Below are 25,307 nucleotides of genomic sequence, written 5' to 3' on the forward strand. Positions count from 1 at the left end.
GAACAGTAGGATAAAAGGATCCCTGACACCATGATGCTGCTGTACTAACCATCAATGTTGTTTACATAAGAGAAAAATGCACATTTACTTTGCTTATATCACTATAATTTGAGGTTTTTAGTCTTATGCACCTAAACCTAACTATAACTGATATAGTTCCAGGCCGGGTGCGATGGCTCATGCCTGTAATCCTAGCACTCTGGGAGGTCGAGGCAGGAGGATTCCTCGAGGTCAGGAGTTCAAGACCAGCCTGAGCAAGAGTGAGACCCTGTCTCTACTAAAAAAAAAAATAGAAAGAAATTATCTGGACAACCAAAATTATATATAGAAAAAATTAGCCGGGCATGGTGGCACATGCCTGTAGTCCCAGTGACTGGGGAGGCTGAGGCAGAAGGATTGCTTAAGCCCAGGAGTTTGAGGTTGCTGTGAGCTAGGCTGATGCCACGGCACTCACTCTAGCCCAGGCAACAGAGTGAGACTCTGTATCCAAAAAAAAAAAAAAAAAAAAAAAGATACAGTTCCCATGAAGCATTCCTGGTTTTCCAAATGAAGAGCCTTGAGGAAGATTCTTCTCTGAGGAAACTCTGTCTGTCATAGGAACATCGTCTGGAACATGCAAGCCTCTGAGGAAACCTGGTTTGGGGGTTGTCATGGAGACCACCAACTCCTAACCAAAATTCCTTCTCCCCCTTCTCCATGATCACAGAACTGTAAGCTGGTCACTGGTCTCCCAGCAGCCCTCGCACTTACACACGGCCACGGACCACGCGCTCATCAGTGGAACGTGGGAGAACAGTGTGCACCACCACGGCCAGACTCCTTACAACAGTGGGCTGCCTTCTCCGCACCCTCTCACATGGGAAACGCAGCATGGGACCAAGAATGACGGTGTGAAGCAAAGCTGCCAGACCACTGTTATGTGAGAGGAAAATAAATCTCGTGTTCTTTAAGTAACATTATTACTATGTCTTTTGCTACATCTTAGCCTATTACCTTGACTAAAACATACGCTAAGAGTTACTCCCACATGCAAGAATCCCCCCCAGGAAACCTATCTGAAGTTATTTTATTCCTTTATCCCTTCAGTAGGTGTGGAGGACTTCTATAAATTATTGCCCAGCTTCTATTCCTTTCTTTCTTGTAAAAGTACCCCAAAATTTCCTTTCAAAAGCTATCACTTCCCCATTTTAACCATACACTTTGAGTGGAGTTAGCCCTGATTCCAGGAATAGTCCCTAATGGTGCAAGCCAATGGGCACATCAAACAATCAGAGCCGATGAGAAACCAGCAGATGTCTGCTGGAGCCTGTACGGAACAGATGCTTCCTTACTTTTCAGCAGTAGCTACAGGTCTTTCCTTGAACAGTGTGGGATGCTGGTGTGAAGTCTGGAAGTGCTGCAACCATTTTACAAATGTGAGGGGAGAACCTATGCCAAGGGGCTCCCATGTGGATAAAGCCAACTTTGTGGACTACAGAGTAGAGAAAGAGGAAAATAGACTATGTTAACATCATTTAAGCTGCTGGTTCAGGCTGCACTTGAAACCAGCTCTACCTGGGTTTTTAGTTACATGAGCCAAAACCAGCTTAGCTAAGCTTAAGCTGGTTTGAGTGGCAACGTAAAGAGCCATTCCCCATACAGCAGATCACAGCCCAAAGCTCAGCACTTCTCCCTCTTTACTCACACAACCAAAGGCAAGATACGCCTATTTTTCCTCTTCAGAGGAGCTTCTCCAGGTAATCTAGGCTGGGTAGTCACAGGTGACCAGGATTTATCACCAAAAATCCACCTGCTGTATTAGTCCTCTCACACCTGGAGATTCTGCCCCCTTCAACATAGCAGTTTCTCCCAATGTCAGCCCACAATTGCCCTGCCTGTCCTTTATTGGCAAAGCCCATGTGTCTTCCTGTGGTCCCCCCCGTCCCCCCCACTGCCTTCACAAGAACTCTGATCCCTCACATTCCTTCTTGCATTGCTAGCCTCACGCAGGTGGAGATTTATGCTCCTGACTCCCTCACTCAAATGGAGCCTGGCAGCCTGACTTTTAATTAAAAACCTTTCTATAATACATCTCTGGACCTACTTACTGTTTCTCCTCTTCCCTACCCACCTCTAACACACACATGCCCCTCCCTTTCCTCCTTTTCAGGGCATTTTCAACATGGTGAAACAGAAGAAATACCAGAACTAAAGAGAAAAGGTACAGGGGTTTGAAGGTCTTAATTCCACATCTGCAACTGACCAGCTGTATAATCTCTGGCAAGTGACGTAGCTGCATTGACCTCAGTTAGCCCATATATAGAGAGGGGACAAAAATTACCTTTCCTACTGAGCTACTTCACAGAGCATTTTCAAATTAAGTAATATAAATGACAGTGTTTTGAAACTACAAAGACCTTAACAAATGAAAGAGATTATTCACCAGAAAAATCTGCCTCCTATAGATCTTTAACTTTTAAGAAATCAGCCCATCCCCATGACCCATGCTAGAAAACATTCTCAAGGAAGCTGCTAGTTGGTCAGGGTCTCTTCCTGTCTCTTACATTTCCTTCTTAAATAAATCAACAGAGAACCTGCAGGCGGTAGGCAACATGACTGGTTTCTAGGACAACATGATCAGGGGCTCATCCTCCTTGGTGGAATACTTAGGGTTTAACCTACAGAAGCCATGCGTAATAACACAATACAAGCTGCATTTGTATGCATGTTGTATGCCCACGGTCCATCCACAGAACATTATGCCTCTTACATAGTATGAAAATGAGTTCTCTTCAGCTAATGAAGTAATTTGAATCTCATTTTTCAGAATAAAACCTTTTGCTAAGCCTCTACCCTAGCTTCTACTCTGAAAATAATCAAGATGCTGCTTTGGAAATGTTGACTGATTTTGTGAGCCTCCTGCCAAGAATCGTTCTGATGGGGTCCATCATTAAAGTTCCCCAAATATGCTGGGAAGGACAACTCAGAACGACAGGGCTTGCTTTCTGACACCGAGCAGGACAAACATGTCAGAAATACGGATCAGGGCTGTTTTGCTGAATGCCCAGCTTTTCAGGAGTGCAGTGCTCTGGGTCCAAGTTAATAAAAATCTAATAATAAATAAGAATCATTGAAAAGAAAGCTAGTAAAATCTCTGTGGACAAGCCTGAAGCTTCTTTTGTATCCCTTAGATTAGTTACCACTATACACTGTGCGTACTCAAAAAGCTTTTACACATTATCAACATCTTATCTGTAGCCATCAGAGTGGGCAAGAAAAGACCTCACTCCCATCATTGCAGACTTACCTCTTGACCCTACAAAGATGCTATTTAATGGCCTTTAAAGCCAACTGAAATTAAAATGCTTTCTCCATTCATTTATAACTATAAAGAGGCTCACTGGATCAAATTTGGGGAAGAAAAAGTATAAGTAGGAATATAAGAACTGCTTATAATCTTAGTACTAGAAATATTCTAATATTCAGAAGCCTTTCAGCCAAAATTAATAGATATTATTCCAACTCTATTACCTAAACAGAAATGATCAACCTAAAAACAAATAATCTTGGCCTAACCTCATTTCCTACATGATATCACCTAAAAACCTCTTCTACCCAGGTTTGTTCTTCCTCACCATTCCTAGTATCCTTAGCATTTATTCAGACCACAGATAATGCCAAGCACTATTCTAGCTGCTAAGGAAACACTAGTTAACACAGACCTATGCAAGAAACCATATCCAAAGAGTTAGCAGGACAGAAAAAAAGTTTAAGTTGGACTTCAAAATTAAAAACTTTACCATGAAGCAAGTAAAAAGATAACCCACAGAACAGAAGAAAATAATTGTGAATCATATTTGGAAGGGGCTTATATTTAGAATATATAACAAATTCTTACAACTCAATAATAAAGACAATCCAATTTTTAAAATGGGCAAGGGATTTGAATACACATTTCTCCAAAGATATACAAATGGCCAATTAGCACATGAAAAGATGCCCAACATAGTGATCAGGCAAATGAAAATCAGAATGATTAATGAGATACCATGTCACACCCACTAGAATGGTTAGCATTGAAAAGCCAGATAAGTGCTGGTGAGAATGTGGAGAAATTGGAACCCTCATATACTACTGACGGGAATTTAAAATGATATGATACAGCCGCTTTGTAAAAAAAGTCTGGTAATTCCTTGAAAAGTTGAACACAGAGTAGCTGTAGGAGCCAGAAATTCCATTCCTAGGTATATACTCAGAAGAAATGAAAACAGATGTTCACACAAACATTGTACATAAAGGTTCACAGCAGCATTATTCATAACAGCTAAAAAGTGGAACAACCCAAATGTCCATCCACTGATGAATGGATAAGCAAAATGTGGTACATTCGTTCAATAGGATAGTGTTCAGCCATGGGAAGGAATGAAGTATTGATACATGACATAACATGGGTGAGCCCTGACAACATCATGCTAAGTGAATGAAGCTGTCCCAGTAGACCATTTGTTATATGATGCCATTTGTATGAAATGTTGAGAATAAGCAAATCTACAGAGATAGAAAGTAGATTAGTGGTTGCCTAGAGCTGGGCAGGCAATGAGAGGAAACAGCAGGTGACTACTAAAGGTACAACATTTCTCTTTGAGGTGATGAAAATGTTCTCAAATTGATTGCAGTGATGGTTGCACAAATATGTGAACACAACAAAAGCCATCGGATTGTATGGTCTGTGGACCGTATCTCAGTAAAGCAGTTTTTCAAAAAAGCAGGCAGAGCCTTGGAAGGCAAAGACGAGAGGCAAGGATGACTATATTTCACAGGGGATGCTGTGATCTAACGCCTGGTGTCACGCTGAGGCTAGCTGAAGCTGGAATAAGAAGGCAGGAGAGCCCTCTGCCTAGATGAGCTCTAAACACAGGCTCTGAATAGAGAGCTATAAAACAGAATCAACAATTTTTATCTCGCAGTGACAGGAAATAACAAGTATTCTTTCCATTCAGGTCTAAGGGGAAATCACAAACCCAGATCCTGTCCAGCTTTTAGAGAGCAGGTGATGACACAGTGAAGTCCTTGTAACAGAAGGTCCCCATGTGGGAAGCGCGTCACATGGGACCTGGGGAAGGGTCAGGTGGGCAGCAGTGTGGGGGCCCCAAGCAAAAACGATTCACAATCTCAAGTCAGCACATCAACTGACTGACACCATAAATGCAATTCTGTGTTGACAGAAATGCAAGTAAGTCTGTTCTGTTCTAATGCACAAGAAAATAAAATGATTAGAAACTAGCCTCATAGGTGGTTACCAAAGGCTAGGGGGTAGGGGGAATTGGGAGATACTGGTCAAAGGACACAAAATTTCTGTTAAACAGGAGGAATAAGTTTGAGAGACCTATTTGACATCAGTAGGGGCGTGGGAGTGAATTTTTCCTCCTTTCTCAGGCCTCTGTCTACACTAGCGACAGGCTGGGAGCTGGGGTCAGTCGGCACGGGGCCAGGCTCGCGGTGGCGATGGTTCTCGACTCCTCTACGTCGGCTCCTTCCCTGCCGCTCTCCCTGTTCACAGCACAGGCTCTGGCGTCACAGAACCACGTGGCAGATTCACTTCCCCCAGCATTCCTTGAGCATCGACTGTAGGAAAAATGCTAGGTACTAGGGGTGAAGAGAGAACCAGAAAGTCAGGGTCTCACACGCGGGGCAGGCGGAGGCAGACAGACAGGTACCCAAGGCCCGGCACAAAGCTGGGGGGGCGGGGACGTGAGAGTGAAGCGTGTGGTTCACAGAAGGGAAGGGGCAATCAGTGCTGAGAAAAATGGGAAAAGTGAGGCTCAAAAGACTGTCTGTCACACAAGGATGGATTAGACGTGACCCCAGCGGCCTCCCACTGCAATGGGAATAGCCGCCCCTTTTATTCTTTCCAGCAGGTATTTGGACTCACGGTGCTAGGGATCCTTCCTGCCCCAACCAACTGCAACTGCACCAAGAGTAACTGCGGGGAAACGCTGGCTCGCTCTCGTTCAGTGACAAGGAAGAGAAAGTCATCGCTGTCTGGAAGGCGACAGATTCAGCAGGCTCAGGGATGAGTCCCCCAGGAGCCCAGTTCCAACTGTGGCCCCTAGCTACGTGACCTTGGACAAGTTCAGCAGCCTTTCTGAGTCTTGGTTTTCTCCCCTATATAATCAGAATCGTCATCATAATAGAAAAACAAATAGTAACAACCTAGGCGGGTCATTGAGAGGATTAAATGAGACAATATATGTACTAACACAGTGCTTGACACCAACAAACACTATAACTAAAGGCCAAATAAAAATCTTCAGTAAGTTAGGCCCTTATATCCCCAAACTTCCCCACATTTATTGGTTTATAAATCAGACTCCCCTGCTCAACTCCCCAAAGAAAGCAACGCCGTCTTATTTCTCTTTCTGTCGCCAGCACCAGCACTGTGTCTTGTGCGCACAGTACGGGCTCACAGGGTTTGAAGAGTGAATATGTGCAGTAAAGGGTATTTCATTAACAAAGGAGATGAGTTTCTCAGGTTAACCGTAGGAATCAGGCAGCCACAACTGTCCGGTTTTCAAACAGACTATGACAGCAAGCCACCAAAGGGTGAATCCGGCAAGTTCATAAATTCCACTCCGACAAGCAGCAGGGTACACCCTTTTCACTCCCCAAGCTCATTTCTTTTTTCCCTCCGCAAGTCAGTAGAACAAGGTCAGGCAATAACCTATATTTTTCTCTCCCAGACCTAATAAGCTTGAATTTTAAACTGTCAGTCTTACAATTTCCCATTTTCTTCTATCTCCTTCTGTAATTTAGGTCTTGACCCTGATTTTAATTACAGACCAGTGCATTAGCTGTCCTGGCAGGCGGATCACAGTTGTGTGCACTTAGAAAGGGTATGTCAGGAGCTACTTAGGGAACACAAACAGCTGAAGGCAAGGACATTAGTTCCAGCTCAACGTGACCTGCATTTTGAATATCAAGGAAGAGGCCTATTATGGGCTGTATTGTGTCCCCTCCTCCAAATTCATATGTTGAAGTCCTAACCCCCAGTACCTCAGGATATGACTGTATTTATCTTTAAAGAGGTAATTAATTTAAAATGATGGGCTGGGTACGGTGGCTCAGACCTGTAATCCTAGCACTCTGGGAGGCCAACACAGAGGATCACTTGAGGTCAGGAGTTTGAGACCAGCCTGAGCAAAAGCGAGACCCTGTCTCTACTAAAAATAGAAAAATTAGCTGGGCATCGTGGCACCTGCCTGTAGTCCCAGCCACTCAGGAGGCTGAGGCAGGAGGATCGCTTGAGCCCAGGAGTTTGAGGTTGCAGTGAGCTATGATGATGCCACCGCAGTCTACTCAGGGAAACAGAGTGAGACTCTGTCTCAAAAAAAAAAAAAAAAAAGATGTTATTAGGGTGCGTCCTGATCCAACATGACTGCTATCTTTACAAGAGGAGATTACAACACCAAGGGGTTTAGAGGAAAGACCATGTGAGGACACAAGGAGAAGATGCTATCTACAAGCCAAGGAGAGGCCTCGGAAGAAATCAACCCTGATGACACTTTGATCTCAGATTTGAAGCCTTCAGATTTGTAAGAAAATAAATTCCCAGTCTTTGGCACTTGGTTATGGCAGCCCTAGCAAACTAATACAAACCCCATGCTCAGAGTTGGGAAGACCAAATCCAACCAACCAATTGGTAGTAGAAAGAAACTAGGGAAAAGGGAAGAAGCATTCCCGTTTCTAAGTCCCAAGTGCTGCTCAGCAAAATGAACCCAATGTACTCTTCACCCCAGTCTTACCACATTTTCTGGCAGCTTGTGTCCAGGAAGATATTTTACATTTTCATGGTCATTATTTATGATGTCTGTCAGTTTTCTCCCATTAACCGTTTCTTCAAAGACCCACATCTTGACCGTAGAGGAAAACTTCTGAAGTTTCTTGACATTATTACCAATTATTTTTGCAACAGCTGAACCCCTACAAAAGAAACATAGAAAAGAAAAAAACTGAACTCACTCGGACAGAAGAAAAAAAAAGCATTCGATTAAAATTCAGAAGACTTGTGTTTTGATTCTGATTCATGCATTGAGCTTACACAAGATGCAATGTGTCTCAGCCCTAAGCCATTTGCAACTTAGTTGTTTTCACAGTGAACACCACCCCCTGCGATCAGGAAAGCCCCAGAATCTGGTACAATGTCAAAAAGCACCACTCTTTGAAACTAGCAAGAATCAATCTATCTTGGAAGACAGTGTCACAGGCAGAAGAGAAATCCACCTAAAAGCATGAAAATGACACTAGAGGGTTTTCGAAGGAGATTAAAATGTAGCTACTGTAAAATAAACCGTGTTCTGATGAACTGCAACAGGCCCAAGGCAGAATCACAAGGGAAAGATAAGAACCCAAGTGGATTCCCGGAAAGGCGCAAAGAGCACTGGGCTGGGCCCAGCTCACTGAGTTGTCTGCACCCGTCGTCCCCGCTCCAAGCAGGCACGCAGCCAGCCTCTGGCCCCCAAGCTCCCTTTCTTCTGCATCTCTATTCTGGGAGCATGTTCTGGCAGCGGCTCAGTCTCCCACAGGCTTTCCTACAGGAGAGGGGATGCACCCTGACTTGTTGACACAGTCCTCAGGACAGCGTGATGCAGCGGGCTGCAGCAGTCACTGCAGCAGAGGCGGTGGGCCGGCCCAGGCACACCTGCCCAGCCTACAGAATCCGCTGGCGGGGCCAGGGAGGGCGCCTGATCCCAGCTGAGCCCATCAGCTTCTCCCTCACCACTGTGAACTGAGGAATAGCTTGTCTCTTAGACAACTCTACTGGTGCGAGGAGCAAATGAAAGAATGTGGTTGCCAATTCAAGTGTTGGGGCATTTGTTGTTTCTTCTCACAATTACTATTCTCAAAACAGTTTGGTGAGATGGAGGAGGGGGTGATAACAGAAAGGGGGGCAGCCACGCTGATGCAGAAGAATATCTGAGATGTTTATGTTCACCCCCTGACGAATCTCAGCTATTCTAACCTGACTATAATTCACTTTCATAATAGTGCTTTAATAACCACAAAAATGCAAATAATTCTACCACAGATTATAATTATTTTCCCTTTCTTGAGACAGAATGGATAAACTAAAGTAGTGGTTCTCAACTTTGCACAGTGGAGTTACCTGGGAGATTTAAAAATCCTGAGTCCCAGGCTACACCCCAGGCCAATGAAACTGGCCCCTCTACGTGGGATCAGGCTCCCCAGTGACTAGACGCACAGCCAGGGCTGAGACCCGCTGCTCTGAGGATCCTCAATGTTGACGCCTCCTCCTGCACAAAAGAATAGCTGTAAATATCAAGGCTGTGTGGCTGCACCTTTGAAATTCTTATTCTATGCCAGGAGGACAGCTTATTAGGTAAATATCCATTAATCTAATTCTCCTCCTGACACTTTGTAGAAAGGAGGCCAGGAACCTCCCCACCATCACTCTCACCTTTATTCTAATCTTGGAAACAGCTGCTCACATACTCACAGGGAGATAAGGCTCTGGCTCACAGCGTCCCCTGGCATCAAGTAACGTACACAAGGTGAAAGGGAACAAGTGTGATTCTGGGGGACTGAGCATCAACCGATGGGGGCTATAAGACACTAGGAATCCGAGCCTAGTAAATCAAGTGGGAAAATAATCCAGAACCAAGAGGCCCCTCCCCAGATCTTCCTGGTGCACTTGCTTCTCCCGTTACAGCCGCTTCCTGGGGAAGCTAAGCATTTGCAAACCTGTAGTATCTGCTGAAATGAGTTAAGAACATTTAAGTGAACATTGGTACTGTTAAGAACTAAGCCCACCAAACCATGTCTGTACATTGTTTGGAGCTCAATGGGGCTTAAAGTGATAGGACAAAAATAAGCAGAGGAAACTCCAGTTATTATTTACTCCTGTGGGTCATCAAGACCTCATTGTGCCTCCTCCCTGGTTTCATCAATAACTTCATTCATCCATTCACTCATTCATTTCAGTCATCAAATATTTACCCAGTACCTACTGTGTGTAATGCATTGGGCTAGATGCCGGTGATACAACAGAGGAAAGGCTATGTGTTTTTTGCTCTCAAAAGCTTACTACCCACTCAGAGAGATGAACAAGGTAAAGGGCGTTCGAAATTGTGTGTAAAGAGGTGGAGGAAAATGGACACGTGGTTAGAAGGGTAAACTGTGGCAGACTTCAACACAGAGGACCCAGCTGCAATCCATGCTGATCCATGAGAAGACTCCCATGTTCAACCTTCTGTTGAAAGAACCATGATGGACAGACCCCAGCCAGGGTGCAGGGAGAAGACATGGGACGCTGTTGAGAAAGACTGTCCTCCTGCTAAAAAGCAAAAAAGGCTTCTTAAATCAGGACTGTAAACCAAGCACTCTGGGAGGCCAAAGTGGGAGGATCACTTGAGGTCAGTAGTTCAAGACCACGCCGAGCAAGAGACCCCTGTCTCTACAAAAACTAGAAAAATTAGCCAGGTGTGGTGGCGCACACCTGTAGTCCCAGCTATTAAGGAGGCTGAGGCAGGAGGATCGCTTGAACCCAGGAGTTTGAAGTTGTTGTGATCTGTGATGATGCCACTGCACTCTACTCAGGGTGACAGAATGAGACTCTGTCTCAAAAAAAAAAAAAAAAAAAAAACAACAAAAAAAACCAGGGCTGAGAAAAGCAGCTACAGCAGAGCTTCCCACCCAATACTCAGCTAACTGGGAACACATGAGTGAGCCCAGCCAACCCAAGAAGCACCCGGCTTACCTGCAGACTCGTAAACAATAATAAATGCTTGTTATTTTAAGTAGCTAAGTTGGGGAAGGGTGGGCTGTTCTGCAGCAATAGTTGATGGATGCACCAAATACAGCATATCTGAGGGAACTAGAGGTAACTCCAAGTAATTCTGGGCCAAGCTGTTGGATCTGCCACTCAAGAAATGGCAAAGGGGAGGAGGGAGGCAGGTGGTCAGGGTTAAAGTAAGGACTATGGTATTAAATTTGAGGACGAACAAAGAAAGGAGAGGAACAAAAAGATCCCAGTGCCTTAAGGCTTCATCTTGTTCTTTCTAAATAACTTACATGATAATCTTTTTTTTTTTTTTGGAAACCAGGACTTAAAACGGTGTATTTTGGGTTTTTTTAAACCTCTTAAATGGCACTAGATGCATTTGTTACAAGTGTTACCTCTTCTGACCAACTGAAAGGAGCAGCTTCACTTTCCTTGTGTATCAAAGAGAGTAACCGCAGTGTTTTGGAGGAATCTGAATGTTCTGAAGGCACCAGAATCTACTGGTAAGTGACATACGCTGTTCTAAAAAAATGTGACCGGCCAGCAGAGGGCCAGTCCAAAAATATGCATAGATATATTAGAACTGAGCTTAAAAGTACGGACTACAGTCCACAAAGGTGGTCTGTGTGTGAACCGGTCGTGGCAGGGGCCCCACGGCCACACTGGTGGAGCTCTCCACGTTTTAGCTGGTTGCTATGACACTGCACAGGCACAGCCAGGCACAGATCTTCCTATTGCTGGGGGGGGGCGGGGGCGTGACAGCCCTTTCCACACCTGGCCCAGCTCATCCATCTACAAATGATGGGTGGGGCAGATAACCGTCGAGGTCCCTTCTACGTCTATGATCGAATCCAGTGTTTCCCAAAGTGAGGAATGGGTGCCAGGGTACACAGATGGCTGATGCTACCCACACACACGGCACCAAATGACTCTGTTCAACTCTCGTAGTCCTGAGAGAGTGCAGAATGTCTCATTTGAGTGCTAGTATGTTGTTACCATCTCACCAGCATGTGCTAATTTCCCTTCTTCACAAAGTATGAAGAGGCCTCAGCCTTTGAGTCTTGGCAGATAGTAGTATCTGGCAAGAATTTTATGACACTGTTTTGTTTGCTTTCTACTGGGTTTTGTTGTTGTTGCCTTCAACTTGTGATATTTACCTTACCGATACACAGTTTTCTTTTAAAGTGGACTTTTTTAAAGAAAGTATGGTAAGCAAATACTACTACAAGTGTGAAGTAAATAGAGCCAAAAACATAAGGGTGCTGGCCAGGCACGGTGGCTCACGCTTGTAATCCTAGCACTCTGGGAGGCTGAGGCGGGTGGATCACTCGAGGTCAGGAGTTCGAGACCAGCCTGAGCAAGAGAGAGACCCCCGTCTCTACTAAAAATAGAAAGAAATTATCTGGACAACTAAAAATATATATAGAAAAAATCAGCCGGGCATGGTGGCGCATGCCTGTAGTCCCAGCTACCTGGGAGGCTGTGGCAGGAAGATCGCTTGAGCCCAGGAGTTTGAGGTTGCTGTGAGCTAGGCTGAGGCCACGGCACTCTAGCCCGGGCAACAGAGTGAGACTCTGTCTCAAAAAACAAACAAAAGAAAACAAAACAAAAACATAAGGGTGCTGCCTGCGTGATGTCTTCTTAATTCTATCCAAACTTCATCTTGCAGATTAAGGCATGTGAGACTCAGAGGTACTCTGACCTTGCACCCCACAACCAGGTGTGGCCTCCACGTGGGCCTGACCTTGGGAGGGGGTAGGTGAGTCTCCTAGGCGGAAGGGAGGCCCTGGAGTAAAGGTCAGAAACCAGATGGTGGCAGAACTAGGGGGCTGAGGTCTCCTTCTGGCCAGTCATGGATGTATACAATCACATCTCCCACAAAATCATGAAGTATCTTAATAGTCTGTCAACCTAAAATAATTGAAAAGGTCAGAATCTAGTTTAAAGAGAGTTTATCCAAGCACAATGTTTGAGGATGGGCCGCCCAGAAGCACAGATTCTAAAGAATGGAAGTCAGTGTTCCAAAGTGTAGACGCTTGGGGTTGTGTATATAGACAAAGCTTAGAGAATTTTAACAGAATTTCAATATCTTTCTATGGAAGGTTTAATGCATAGTTACAATGATCTGATTAGTTAAGGTGCTTTTTCTTTTGGGAAAGATATATTTAACATTCCACACTGAAAATGTAACTGTCAATGGGTTCTCTGGTGCCATCTTGTCTGAGCTAGGTACAGGACATAAAGGAGGCAGTTAATCTATAACAAATATCAGTGATTGGAAAGGGAAGAGGTCTGCTCTCTGATCTCTCTTAGTCATTTACAGAACAAGAACAATGAAGAAAAGAGTTAAGCTATATCTAAGAAGCAGAACTGCAAACATACTACATGACTTATTCTCCAGGGCTTAACTTCCCCATTGGCATAATAAATGTAGAGGGTCCTGAAATTTTATTTTCTTTTTACAAGTCTTAGGCATCAAAACATACACTAATTCAAAAATCCTTCAGTGCTATGCAAATGAAATTTAAAAGGGACTTGCATGGATGTGTACTTGATATAAGATCTCATTTAATCTTTACAGTAGCCCACAAGAGAGATACACATTATCCCCATTTTACAGATGACAAAATTGAGGCCCAAAGAGCATAAAGAAGTTACCTAAGTCATGCTGTCCATCTAGAGTCAGCAGTTCAAATCCAGATCTGTCCATTTCCAAAGCCCATACTTTTTGATAGTTCGTATTTGCCCTGGTGTAGAATAGAATCATTTTTTGAAAATACATGTTAAGCACCCATGAAGTTCAGAAACCATGCTGGGTGCATGGGATACAAGGGAATAAAAGCAGACAAGTCCCTGTCCTCAAAGAGATTAAGATATGTCACTGTGCCACATCGACCAATGTGGCCAAGCAGGTGACACAATGACATCTGGTGATGATGTCAGGGAAAGCTGCAAGGAAGTGCGGCCAGGGCTGAACTCTGAAGCTTGAGTGGGTCTCACTGGGGAGAGGGTTGGGAAGCCTTCCAGGCATACCAAAGCCCCCTAGGCAAAGCTCAGTAACAGCAAGAGCCGAGGGCATGCGGACTATCTCCTACTGTGACAAACAAAAGGCTCTGATTCCATCTAGAACCAACACTTATAGGGAGGAAGGAAAAGAGAAGACAGGAAAGGTTAAGCGAACCAGAGGAGGAGAAAAGTGGAGAGGAACTCGGAGGTCAGCGGAGCAGGGAAGAGGAGAGAACGGGAGGGAGAGGAGAGGATCTCATGGGCAGGGGAAGAGGCGGGCAAGGGGCGGGCTGGGCAGTAACTGCATTGATTAAGTACTACCAGGTGTCAGGCCCTGTTTGAAATACTTTAACCCACATTATCTGTTTTAAGCTTCAACACCCCTCTGAGGTAGGTACTAATTACTACTCCCATTTTTACATGAAGAAACTGAAGCCTGGGGATCATACAGGTGGTTGGTGTTAGAACAGAGATTCCCACCATAGGCTGCGTCTTCGCCGTTGTCACCGCTCTGCCCTGTGGCCCTGGGTCCCAGCCGGATGGACGCCAACGCGCTGAAGGTCCCAACCCCACACTCAGCAGCCGCCACCGCCCCCAGCTCACCCCTTGGTGCTCACTCTGTCCACAGCCTTCTCGCCTCTTCCTCTCTAAAAACGTTTAATCTGGGCCATGGTTCCAAGGGCAAGAGTGGTCAGTTTTGGTTTAAATAACATGTACTTTTTCACTCATACATGAAAAAAGTAAAAACAATTGTGAATAATCTCATCACCCAGGGAGAACCACTGTTACCATTCTGTGTAATTCTTTGCAGTTAAAGGGCTTTTAAAGTACAATCAAATGCCAGAGTATTAGATGCAAATGTAAAAAATGAGGCATTTTAAAAATAGATTTGACTTGGTGAATGTTTATTTGATCTCTAGATAGGGAAGCTTTCTAAGCTTAAAATCTAAGGAAGAAACCACAGAGGAAAAAAGATCAATGAGAACAACTTCACGTAAAGGAGAGGGGAGAAGAGATTAAAAAAAAAGCTTTCTGTTTATCAAAATTCAAATGCTTATGATAGAATGTTACATTTAACAGGAAGCAGGATACAAAATCATACGTCCCATGTGAGCAGTTAGTTGCAGTTAACAAATACATACCAGCTCAGACCCACTAGGGTGGCTACTACCCAAAACACAGCAAATGACAAGTACTGATGAGAATGTGGAGAAATCAGACCCTTGTGCACTGTTGGTGGGATTGTAAAAACACTGCAGCTGCTGTGGAAAACTGTGTGGCAGTTCCTCAAAAAACTAGAAATGGAACTACCATAGAATCCAGCAATTCCACTTCTTGAGCATATACTCAAAAGAATTGAAAGCAGGGTCTCAAAAAGATATTTGTATACCTATGTTCACAGCAGCACTATTCACAATACTCAAAAGGTGGAAGCAACCCAAGTGTCCATCAGCCAATGAATAAATAAATAAAATGTGGTATATACATACAATGGGATATTAGTCAGCCTTAAAAACGAAATTTTGACAGGTGCTACAACATGGATGAACCTTGAAGACATTATGCTAAGTGAAATAAGCCAGACACAGACTTAAATGAAATATCTAGAGCAGTTAAATTCACAGAGACAGAAAGTAAAAGGGTGGCTACTGGGGACTGGGGGGAAACTGGAATGAAAAATTGTTTAATGAATATAGAGTTTCAGCTTTATTAATACAAGATGAAAAGAATTCTGGAGATTGGTTGAACAATGTGAATGTAGTTAACTCCTGAACTGTACACAAAAATGGCTAAGATGGTAAATTTTATCTTACATGTATTTTATCACAAAAAACAAATATACAGAAAAAGGACTGCAAGAACTAGCACAAGCCCTGGTCTGTGGTCAGGTCCTCCTCACAGCGTAGCTCATGGGCAGCAGCGAAAGCTTCCCTGGGGGCTTGTTAGAAATGCTGAACCTCAAGGCTGGGCGCAGTGGGTGGCTCACATCTGTAATCCAAACATTCTGGGAGGCCGAGGCGGGTGGATCCTTTGAGCTCAGGAGTTCGAGAACACCCTGAGCAAGAGCGAGACCCCATCTCTACTAAAAATAGAAAGATCAGCCAGACAACTAAAAATATATACAAAAATTTAGCTGGGCATGGTGGCGCATGCCTGTATGCGCAGCCTCAGGAGGCTGAGGCAGAAGGATTGCTTGAGCCCAGGAGTTTGAGGTTGCTGTGAGCTAGGCTGATGCCACGGCACTCTAGCCCTAGCCTGGGCAACAGAGTGAGACTCTGTCTCAAACAAACAAACAAACAGAAATGCCGAACCTCAGACCCCACTCAAGACCTGCTGAGTCAGAATCTGCACTTTAGCATGATCCCCAAAGATTCACATGCACGTCAAATTGGAGAAGTGTGGGTATAGCAGATGCCCAACAAACATTTGATGAATGAATACATCACTTTCTTGTTGGTAGGATTACATACAAATGCTACTGACTGGGCATGGTGGCTCATGCCTGTAATCTCAGCACTCTGGGAGGCCAAGGCAGGCGGATCATTTGAGCTCAGGAGTTCGAGACCAGCCTGAGCAAGAGTGAGACCCCGTCTCTACTAAAAAAATAGAAATGATCTGGACAGCTAAAAATATATAGAAAAAATTAGCCAGGCATGGTGGCACATGCCTGTAGTCCCAGCTACTTGGGAGGCTGAGGCAGGATTGCTTGAGCCCAGGAGTTTGAGGTTGCTGTGAGCTAGGCCGATACCACGGCACTCTAGCCGGGGCAACAGAGTGAGACTCTGTCTCAAAAAAAAAAAAAAAATCAGTTCAAACAAATGCTACTGTATTCTTCATATTTTTCTCTAGTTTCCAAATTTTCCAAAATACATATGTATTACTTAAGTCTGTTTTCATTCTGATTATAAATAATTCTCATCTTTTTGGATATTTTAACAGACCCCAAATCCAAAACAGACAAATTTCAGCAAATCCTAAGGCTTGTTAGCCAACCAGAAACTAGAAACTCTGGAGGTAACTGAAATCCACAGTTACTCCCTCAGCCTTATTTTAGACAATACTTACTTCCATGTTTTTTCAGGGAAGCCAAGCAGGAGCACTTTGGGGTGGGCCATACCTGTATCAGCCTGCTATAAAACATCTATCCACAACCTGGTCAGCCATACTATCAACCCCATACACCATGGGAAAAATGTTCACCCAAGTGAATGGGGTCAGTAATTTATATCAGAATCAAAGGTACAGGTAGGAGGAGACACTTACCTGCTCCCTCCTCACCCCCCTGGCCAGCTCAGGAGAGCAACCTACAGGGTTCCAGAGGATGTCTAAGCCATGGTCTCAAATTGCTTTTAAGGACCACCACTCTTAACCAAGGATGGCAGAGAATCAATCTGTCCCTGATGCTTCAAACACGCATATTCTACATCCCAACTCAAGCTTTTGGGATAAACGCATTTTGCAGGCCTCTCTATTAATAATGGAAATGAACCATGCAGTGCAAATTCTAATAGCCACTTGGCACCTGCTCTCTGTTGACACAATAACTGAAAGACTACACATACATACCCAGAAATACCATACAACATAAAAAAGACTGAAGAGGTTCTCTATGTACAGACACAGAAAGATCTTGAAGACACAATTAAATGAAAAAGCAAGGAGAAAAGAAGTATATAGAGCTCCACTGTCCAACATGGTAGCCACACGTAGTATTTAAATTTAAATTAATTAACATTTAAATTTAGTCCCAGTAGCCACATTTCAAGTGGGTAGGAGTGCAGGGGAAGTTCAGCTAGTAGATGTATAACCTGGAACACGGTACTTTAACTTCTGTAAGCTCAGACTCCTTACCTGTAAAATAAGGCTGATGACAATACAGTTTCTCATAATGTGAGGATTACTGAGACAATACATAAAGTGCTTAAAATGCCTGGCTTATGTTAGTCCTTATTACTGAATCTGACATTTGTGCAGCTGTGGGCCACAGCTGAGCATGAGCTGGCTGTGTCAGGCAGGGCCTCATGGATGGGCTCTACTTTGGCAGAAGTAATTAGTTTCAATAGCAGTAAATTAAATATTAGTAGTAGCAAATTAGTCCAAGCTAGACGCTGCCAGTCCCCTCCCCATTCCTTACCCTAACTTGCCATCATAGATTACAGCTCCCTTTTCTGCTAAAGCCACTCTATTCCTCAGAATCCTTCTCAACACAGAACTCTGTGTAGCCACCACAAATCAATTAGAGTCAGTGCTTGAAATGAAATCTATTTGCCATCATTGCTGGTCTTGGTTCTGAGGATCAGAATGGTGTTACCCAAATTCACAAGAGTTTATAAGCAGGTTACCATAGATTTGTTGTTTAAAACAAGATCCTTTTGAGAATAAAAGGGTATGCTATTAACAACTAGACTGGGAAAATTGTAAAACACTGTCCCAGGCAAATGTGAATGCTAAGTCACCTAATTATAGGTGATAATGCAAATTCATCAATAATAATTTTTAACACTTATATAACATTTTACAGTTTTCAAAGTATTTGCATATGTAGAATCTCAACAGGCACCCCACAAAGCTGAGAACCAAGGAGTCCAGTCTATGCAAGGCACTTCCTATCACTGGGTGGATCTACTTAAGAGACTCAAGTTATAAAAGTTCAATCTAATCTGAGACAACAGGGGTTTAGATGCTTGAAGATATTTCCATCAAGCTGGAACAGCAACATGAATTACTCATTTCATCCTGGGGATATTTCTGTCCAGATGGTCAGTATTAGGACCATTAGGTTAGACTTCTCCAGGGTTAGAGAAACACAAATTCTAGTCCTTTGATTCTTTGTTGTCTATAACCTATGTGAACCACTTCCTTTCTTCAGCACTGGAAAAAATAGGTAGAGACCATCCAAATGATGAGGGTATAGTTTTCTCAGACTCACATGTGCCCCCTGGGAAGCACGCTGGCTGTAATGATGAGATTGAGAAGCCGTTTTACTACCTAGGACAGTGTTTCTCACACTGAGAGTTATGCATGTACTACAAGAAATGAAACATCAGCCTGAAGAATCTTAAATACAAGAAGAAAAAAAAAAGAAAGAAATGAAACAGAGGAGAAAAAAAATATCAGAGTTCATCACTCACAGTAACATTTCCTACTGTGAAACATTTGTTTCAGGTTGGATGTGAAGTGTCCTTGGGTCACGATGTAAATTGTATGTCAGTTAGTTGTTGCAAGTCAAAAAGTTTAAAGCTTCTGATTTTGGAGAATATGAATCTCCTAAATTCAGAGACTAGAAAAACATCTGGCCTAATTCACACAAAAGCTTGAAAAGTGCTCATTACATGCATTAAGGTTTGCCTTCTCCTGCTCTAGTTGGAACCCAGACACCACATGGAGAAGCCCCAGCTAGGCTGCTGAAGGACGAGAGACACGTGGCCCGGTCACTCCTGTCACCCTGGCTGAAGTCTGCCTACAGCCAGACATGCGAAGGAGGCCATCTAGGACACAGAGTCCCCCACTAGCTGACTTAAGCCATGTGAGTGAGCCCAGGCTAGACCAGCAGAAGACCTGCCCAGGTTAGCCAGCCCAAATTGTTAACCCCCAGAATTACAAGCTAATGCATGATTGTTGTCTGAAGCCACTAAGTTTGGGGGTAGATTGTTAGGCGGCAATAGATAATTGATTCAGTCCCCCACTTCTGAGTGTAGAAGACACTGAGCCCCAAGGCAAAGACAGCAAAGTGTCACCAGTGTAACCTTAAGGGAGCCCAGGAGACTTCTGGCATGCTGAGCTTAGCTCTTGACATTACTAAGGGTGGTGGTGGGAGTTACGGAGGAAAGGAAAAGAAGGATGACTTGGATGGTAAGGACCCCAGAAACCACTGCCCACCTGTAGCCATTAACAGACTTGGGGATGCTACTTGGCCTGCCACAGAGAATATTTAATGGACATGTGACTTTTCTATCCAAAGGGATGTGTCTTAGAAGAGTAGGCTCACTCAGATGTTACTCTGAGATTAACAGGTAAAAGCTGGAGGTGACAGATTTTTAGCTTAAAAATAAGATTTTTCTAACAATTAATCTGCTACATTAATTTTAAGACCAGTTGCCTTAAAAACAGTAAACTATAATTATCTGTCATGTCTACAGGAGAAAGGTGACTGCTATGGAATAAACTGAATGTGATGATTTTTTTTAACTTTTATTTTTTTTATCTTAATTTTAATTTTTTTGGGCATATCTCTATCTGAGATGGAACGCATGATGATTTTTAAGGCCTCACTTCAATTTTATTTCTTGTAAGTAGAATATTAGATTAGACTTTTATTGGGAGGGTAGATACTCAATATTTTTATGACAATAAGATTTGTCCTCATGTAAAAGTATACTTCTCACTGGAAATGGTAAGACTTTATAGAAACATGGTGTTGGAGTAGGGGATGTGGGTTTCAACTCCACCTTACTACTGTTGATCTTGAGCAAGTTTTCTCTAAATTTCAGTTATGTCACCTAAAGCAGGAATAATAATCGTACCACACACGCTTGTTCTGAAGTTTAAATGAAATAACACATGTACCTGACACACAGACAAGGATCAATGAGTGGTAGCTGTTATAATAATTCTCCCTCTTCAGGGAGAGGAGGAAGTGGAAGAGAAGAATGAAGAAAGAGGTGAGGGTGAAGAAATGAAAAGATCAAGATATAAAAACTGAGAGCTCTGGACTCATTCCTAGAATAGTACTCATGATTTTTATACTGAGCAGTGTGGGAGGCTAAGGAAACAGGTGATTCAATATGACTTTTTTTTTTTAAATTGTATAAACTTTCTCACCCTAGCCCATGCAGGAACTCTGAATCTCTTCCCAGTTCAGCTCTAGGCTATATCCTACCGTTAAACTCTCCCTCCGGCTTCCAAGGCAGAGGTGTGTCAGTGCTGCCTAGCAACGGGAAGGGATTATTTCTGACCGCAGAGGAGCTAAATTACAGTCCCTCAAACTGTTGCTGAGCTCTCTGCGTCACAAGAATCACGACAAACTGAGAAGCACAAATAAAAGGGTGCTCAAGGTGCACAAAGAGCCAGAGCATTGCATCCAGCTGGTCCCAGCAGACCCCAAAAAAGACAGAGTCACACGTCCAGCTTCAGTCACCAGTGCAAAGTGGGCCAAAGCTCTCCCTGACCTTCACTCTCGAAGTCTCAGGCTGTGGGATGATGTGAAAACAAGTGCAAGAGATAAGCAACTTCCAGGAAAACTCCTCTAGCTGCCTATCAGTCACTTCCTTGTCATTTGTCTTTTCTCCCATCCTCTGCCTCCACCCCTGGACCAAACCCCAATCCAGTCCATTTTGTGACTTAATGACAGCTCTGGTAAAAGATGATGAAACTAATAATAAGAGCAGCTGACATTTATTCAGTGCCGGTCACCATGCACTTTCCCTGGATCATCTCATTTAATCCTAACCAAAATCCTAGACAGCAGGTACCAATATTATAAGCAATGACTCTGAGAGAGAAGCAATTTGCCCAAGGCCTCAGAGCTGCCAAGTGGGGGACCCGGACAGAAATCCAGGGAGTCAGGTTCCCCAAGCCCCTGCTCATACCACTGCTCGCCCCTTGCCTCTAAAGGAGGTTTGGGAGATGTTTCTGCACATGTGCTCCCTACCACAGGTTTGGCTATAAATACAGCCCTGAGGATTTAGCTCTAGAGCTGTATTTTGCTCTGTGTCTGGGTGATCTTCCCAAAGTGCTGGCAAAAAAACAAACAAAAACCTTTGTTTCATCTTTGGAGGAACCTGAAAAGCTTTTGTTGTTTTCCTGAGTCACAAGTCACAGGACCAGGAAAAGTCATGCAGGTTATGAAGACCCTCCCTGCACCGCAGGCAGTGGGGGTAGCACAGCAGGGCTCAGCTGGATGCACGAGGGCCCCTCCTCTGGCCTCTCTCTGGCCTGTCTAGAGGAAAGAAGTTTCACCAAAGGACGGGACAAGGACACGTTATACAACCTGTTTACTTTTCTGCCCAGGTCCTTCCTGGATGAAGCTCCCAGGAAAGCCAGCTAGATTCAGTATTCTGGTAACTGGATTGCAACTGATGACAGTTGACGTGAGGTTGGCACTCAGTGTGAAAGTTATAACTACCTCTTAGCTATGAGCTTATATATGACCACACCTTTATTTACACAAACACATTGAGCTACCTCCAAGTCCCCAGTGTAAATATTACATAAGCAACTTTACATTCCTGAGGTGAGAATTACATTTGGAAGGGTAGGTCCAGGTCTTGGTAATGTGTTTTAAAATTAGCGAAGGTCTAAAGTCCCTTGGGGAAAAATGTCTCACCCTCAGGGAACATGATTCAGCAAGTCTAGCCTCAGTGGTAATTTTGATGCAAGTAGTCTTGGGACCACACTTTAAGGATCATTATTTAAAATGTACAGCCTAATCATATAACAAATATTCCATTCCACTTTGTATTTCTGTTGATCTTATCTTCCAAGCCCTTGCCTATCTCACTCTAAAGGTACATTGCTTAAGGGCAGGGATTATGTCCTGCTAGGTCTGAATCCCTGCTTAGACTATAGTATCTACACCAGGCAACACTATCTACTGACCAGAGCTGAATACGCCTTTGGGGCCCCTCCATGTTGTTTTCAGTTCCTAAATCCCTTAGTCTCTCTGGGGAGGTCGTGATCCTCTCTCTAAGACTGGAGTGGTTCTGCATCCACGGCAGTGGCAGAGAAGCCAACAACTGTTCCCGTCTGATCCCATAATTAATGGAGCTAGGCAGCCAGCCCAAACCATCGGCACATTTCTCAATTGCTCTGTTTCAGTGTCACTGGCCAAGTTCTACTCTATTTTCCTGGGCTGGAGTGGGCCAAGAAAACAGTCAAGTACATCACAGTGAAGATGCCGTGGGCAGGCAGCCAACTCCCAGTGGAAGGGGCAGGAGGTTCACTTCATTATTCTTGCTCCAGGCCCGAATTTAGCATGGCAAAGCTGTGCTACTTCTATGGCACCTTGCAAACTTGGAAAAGGGCTGTCATCTGTGGACTTTTACAGAAAAGGAAACTAATGTTTAAAGAACATGTGCTAAGTGGGTGCTTTTCCAGTGGCAAGGCCAACAGGGCAGCTGACATCTCACTCAAGTGACCTTGGGATCAAAACTGGCAAAGCCAAGCTGGAAGTCCAAACGAAGCTCTGCAGCGGATAGGTACCAACTCCATTAAACACTGTGCAAAACATTTTGTTGTTGGTCAAAAAACGAAGAACCCAGCTTACAGAAAAGTACATAACACCCTACTATTTGTAGGGCAGAGGGGGGAGAGGAATATACATAACATTCACTTGCAGCTGCATGGAATTCTTCCAGAAAAGACAGAAGAAATGAATAACAGTGGTTTTCCTCTAGGAGGTACCTGGGGGACAAATGTGGATGGGAGACGTGAATTTCACTGTTTTTGGTACTTTTTTGTTTTCTTTTTAAACCACATTAATGTATTACCTAATCAAATATAATTACAGTTTTAAAAATTCGTTTTCAGACATTCATTTAGTATTTACTTGGCATATGCCAGGCACTAGGGTAGGTTAGATGCTATTCTCAAGAGCTGGGTAGGGAGGAATGAAGATATAATCAGATAATATAACGCAGTGATAGAGCACAGGAAAAAGCTGCTGGTGTTACCGGCATGGAAAAGTGGAGAACCAGGTAAGGTTTCCTCCAAGTACTTTCTGGGCCAAGTCCTAAAGGAGTAAAACTAAGACCAAATACCTAGTACCAACTGCGGCAGCACTCCTAGAAGCCTGAACTGTGATGCGTGTCAGGCCACAGAAACACAGGTAAACAGAAGCAATGACAGGGCACATCATTCTTAATTATTCTATATCAGTCCCTCAGATGTGGGGAAGAGAGTGCACAGCAATGGAAAAAAATCTTGGAAATACCAGATGCTACACACTCTGCGCACCGCCCCCCCCCATTCACCCAAACACACCACTGAATCCCACTGTCTAAGTTTGATAAGGGGTTTTAGAAGATCTGACATTTGTAAAGTGTTTTGTAAATGCTAAAGTCAAATAAAGCCCAGTGAAGACGCAAAGCTTCGCAAACATCTCTCAGAGGAGAATTCTCAATGCCCCTGGAGGAACGGCCTGTTGAAACTTGAGTTTTCTTCCTGATAACAACGTTACTAAAATACTGGACGTATCAGAAGCGGGGACAAGACAGGCACCTTGAAGGGCAGCGCCCATGACCTGGGCAGCAAATGCTCTTTAGCCCTCTCTGCCTCGGTTTCCCCAACACCGGAACTAGAGCAAGAAGGAATGCTCGAGTCTCCTTTCATTCCTCGACCGGGCGATCGGCCGTGGAGAGTGGAGAACGCCTTTAGGATGTTGTGCAAAACACCCGGGCGTGGCGAGCAGGTGGCCTCCGTGCGCCCGTCGCGCGGCAACCAGGGCGCAGACAGGTGCCGGCCGGCACACCGTGCCCTCTCCCCCCGCCGCCCCCCGTGAGCAAGCGAGCTCGGTGCCTCCCGGGCGGGCGCCTCGGCGCAACCTCGCCGGGCGCGCGGTGCCCAGCCTGGCCGCAAGGTCGCCCACCCCGCCTCCCTGCGCGTGGTGCCCGGTGCCCGTGCCGCTGCCGGGACGCGCGGCCCTCGCCCCCCACCCCGGGAGAGGGGCTTCCCGGAGGCAGAGCCCGCGCCGAGGACCCGTCGCCGCTCACCAGTTCCCCGAGCCCACGATGCACACTTTCAGGGGCGCCGCTGCCATGGCCAGGCCGAGCGCAGCAGCCTGGGCCGTGCCTCCGCGCCGGCCGCCTGCCTCCGCCCGCTCAGTTTTGCCCGCAGCTGCCGGCGGCGGCCCCGCCCCTCTCGCCTCTCCGCCAATGGCCGGGGCCACCCCCGCCCGGGCGCCCCAGGCCACAGATGACAGCCAGGGACTACCCGCTCCGCCACTCCCAGGAACCACTGCGCACGCCCGGCCCCGGCTGGCCGCCCGCCCGCTCCGGCTCCGCCCCGGCCCCGCTCGAGGCCTGTCGGGACGCGTAGTCCGCACCCCTCGGTGGGACGCCTCGGACGGCAGCCCGGGCCGCGCCGCGTGCGGGCCGCGCCCATCGCTCAGCGCCTCGCGCTCCCGGAGCCGCAGGCTGCGCTTCGCCCTCGCTGGCAGAGCAGGCCTGGCCCAGCTCGCGGTGGTGCCCCCTGCACGCTCCCTTTCCCCTGCGAGGGAAGAGCTGCCACCCTGCGATCTGGAGCTGAGAGAGCTTCCTAGGCTGACTGTAAGGTCGTCCAGACTGGGGCCAGGGCTCGAAGTGCCCACACCTGCCTGTTGCAGCCTTTGCCTCACTTGTACGAACAAGACAAGGCCTGGCACCCCTGAACTTCTTAGTGAACTTGGATCTACTGCGGCCTTCGGAACTTGGCTGGACAATACCTGCACTTCGGGGATGACACCTTTTCTAGTTAGAGTCAACATAGAAATTTGCACTTGGGGGGGGAGGGACGTCACCCACACCCACTTACCTGGCAGGACTTATCT

The 25,307-nt window shown here is 45.2% G+C and overlaps 1 protein-coding gene across 1 annotated transcript in view; it reads right to left on the reverse strand.

Moving 5' to 3' along the window:
- Positions 1-24,728, reverse strand: part of GPD1L (glycerol-3-phosphate dehydrogenase 1 like) — a 52,123-nt gene extending 27,395 nt beyond the window's left edge. Inside the window, exons 1-2 of the mRNA XM_045537512.1 lie at positions 24,493-24,728; positions 7,782-7,959 (exon numbers count right to left, since the gene is read on the reverse strand). Of these exons, the coding sequence (XP_045393468.1) occupies positions 7,782-7,959; positions 24,493-24,539 (225 nt within the window). The 5' untranslated portion in view covers positions 24,540-24,728. The remainder of the gene's footprint in view (positions 1-7,781; positions 7,960-24,492) is intronic.
- Positions 24,729-25,307: the final 579 nt, after the last annotated feature.

Source organism: Lemur catta, chromosome 1 (genome assembly GCF_020740605.2).
Source record: "Lemur catta isolate mLemCat1 chromosome 1, mLemCat1.pri, whole genome shotgun sequence".
In the NCBI taxonomy this organism is placed as follows: domain Eukaryota; kingdom Metazoa; phylum Chordata; class Mammalia; order Primates; family Lemuridae; genus Lemur; species Lemur catta.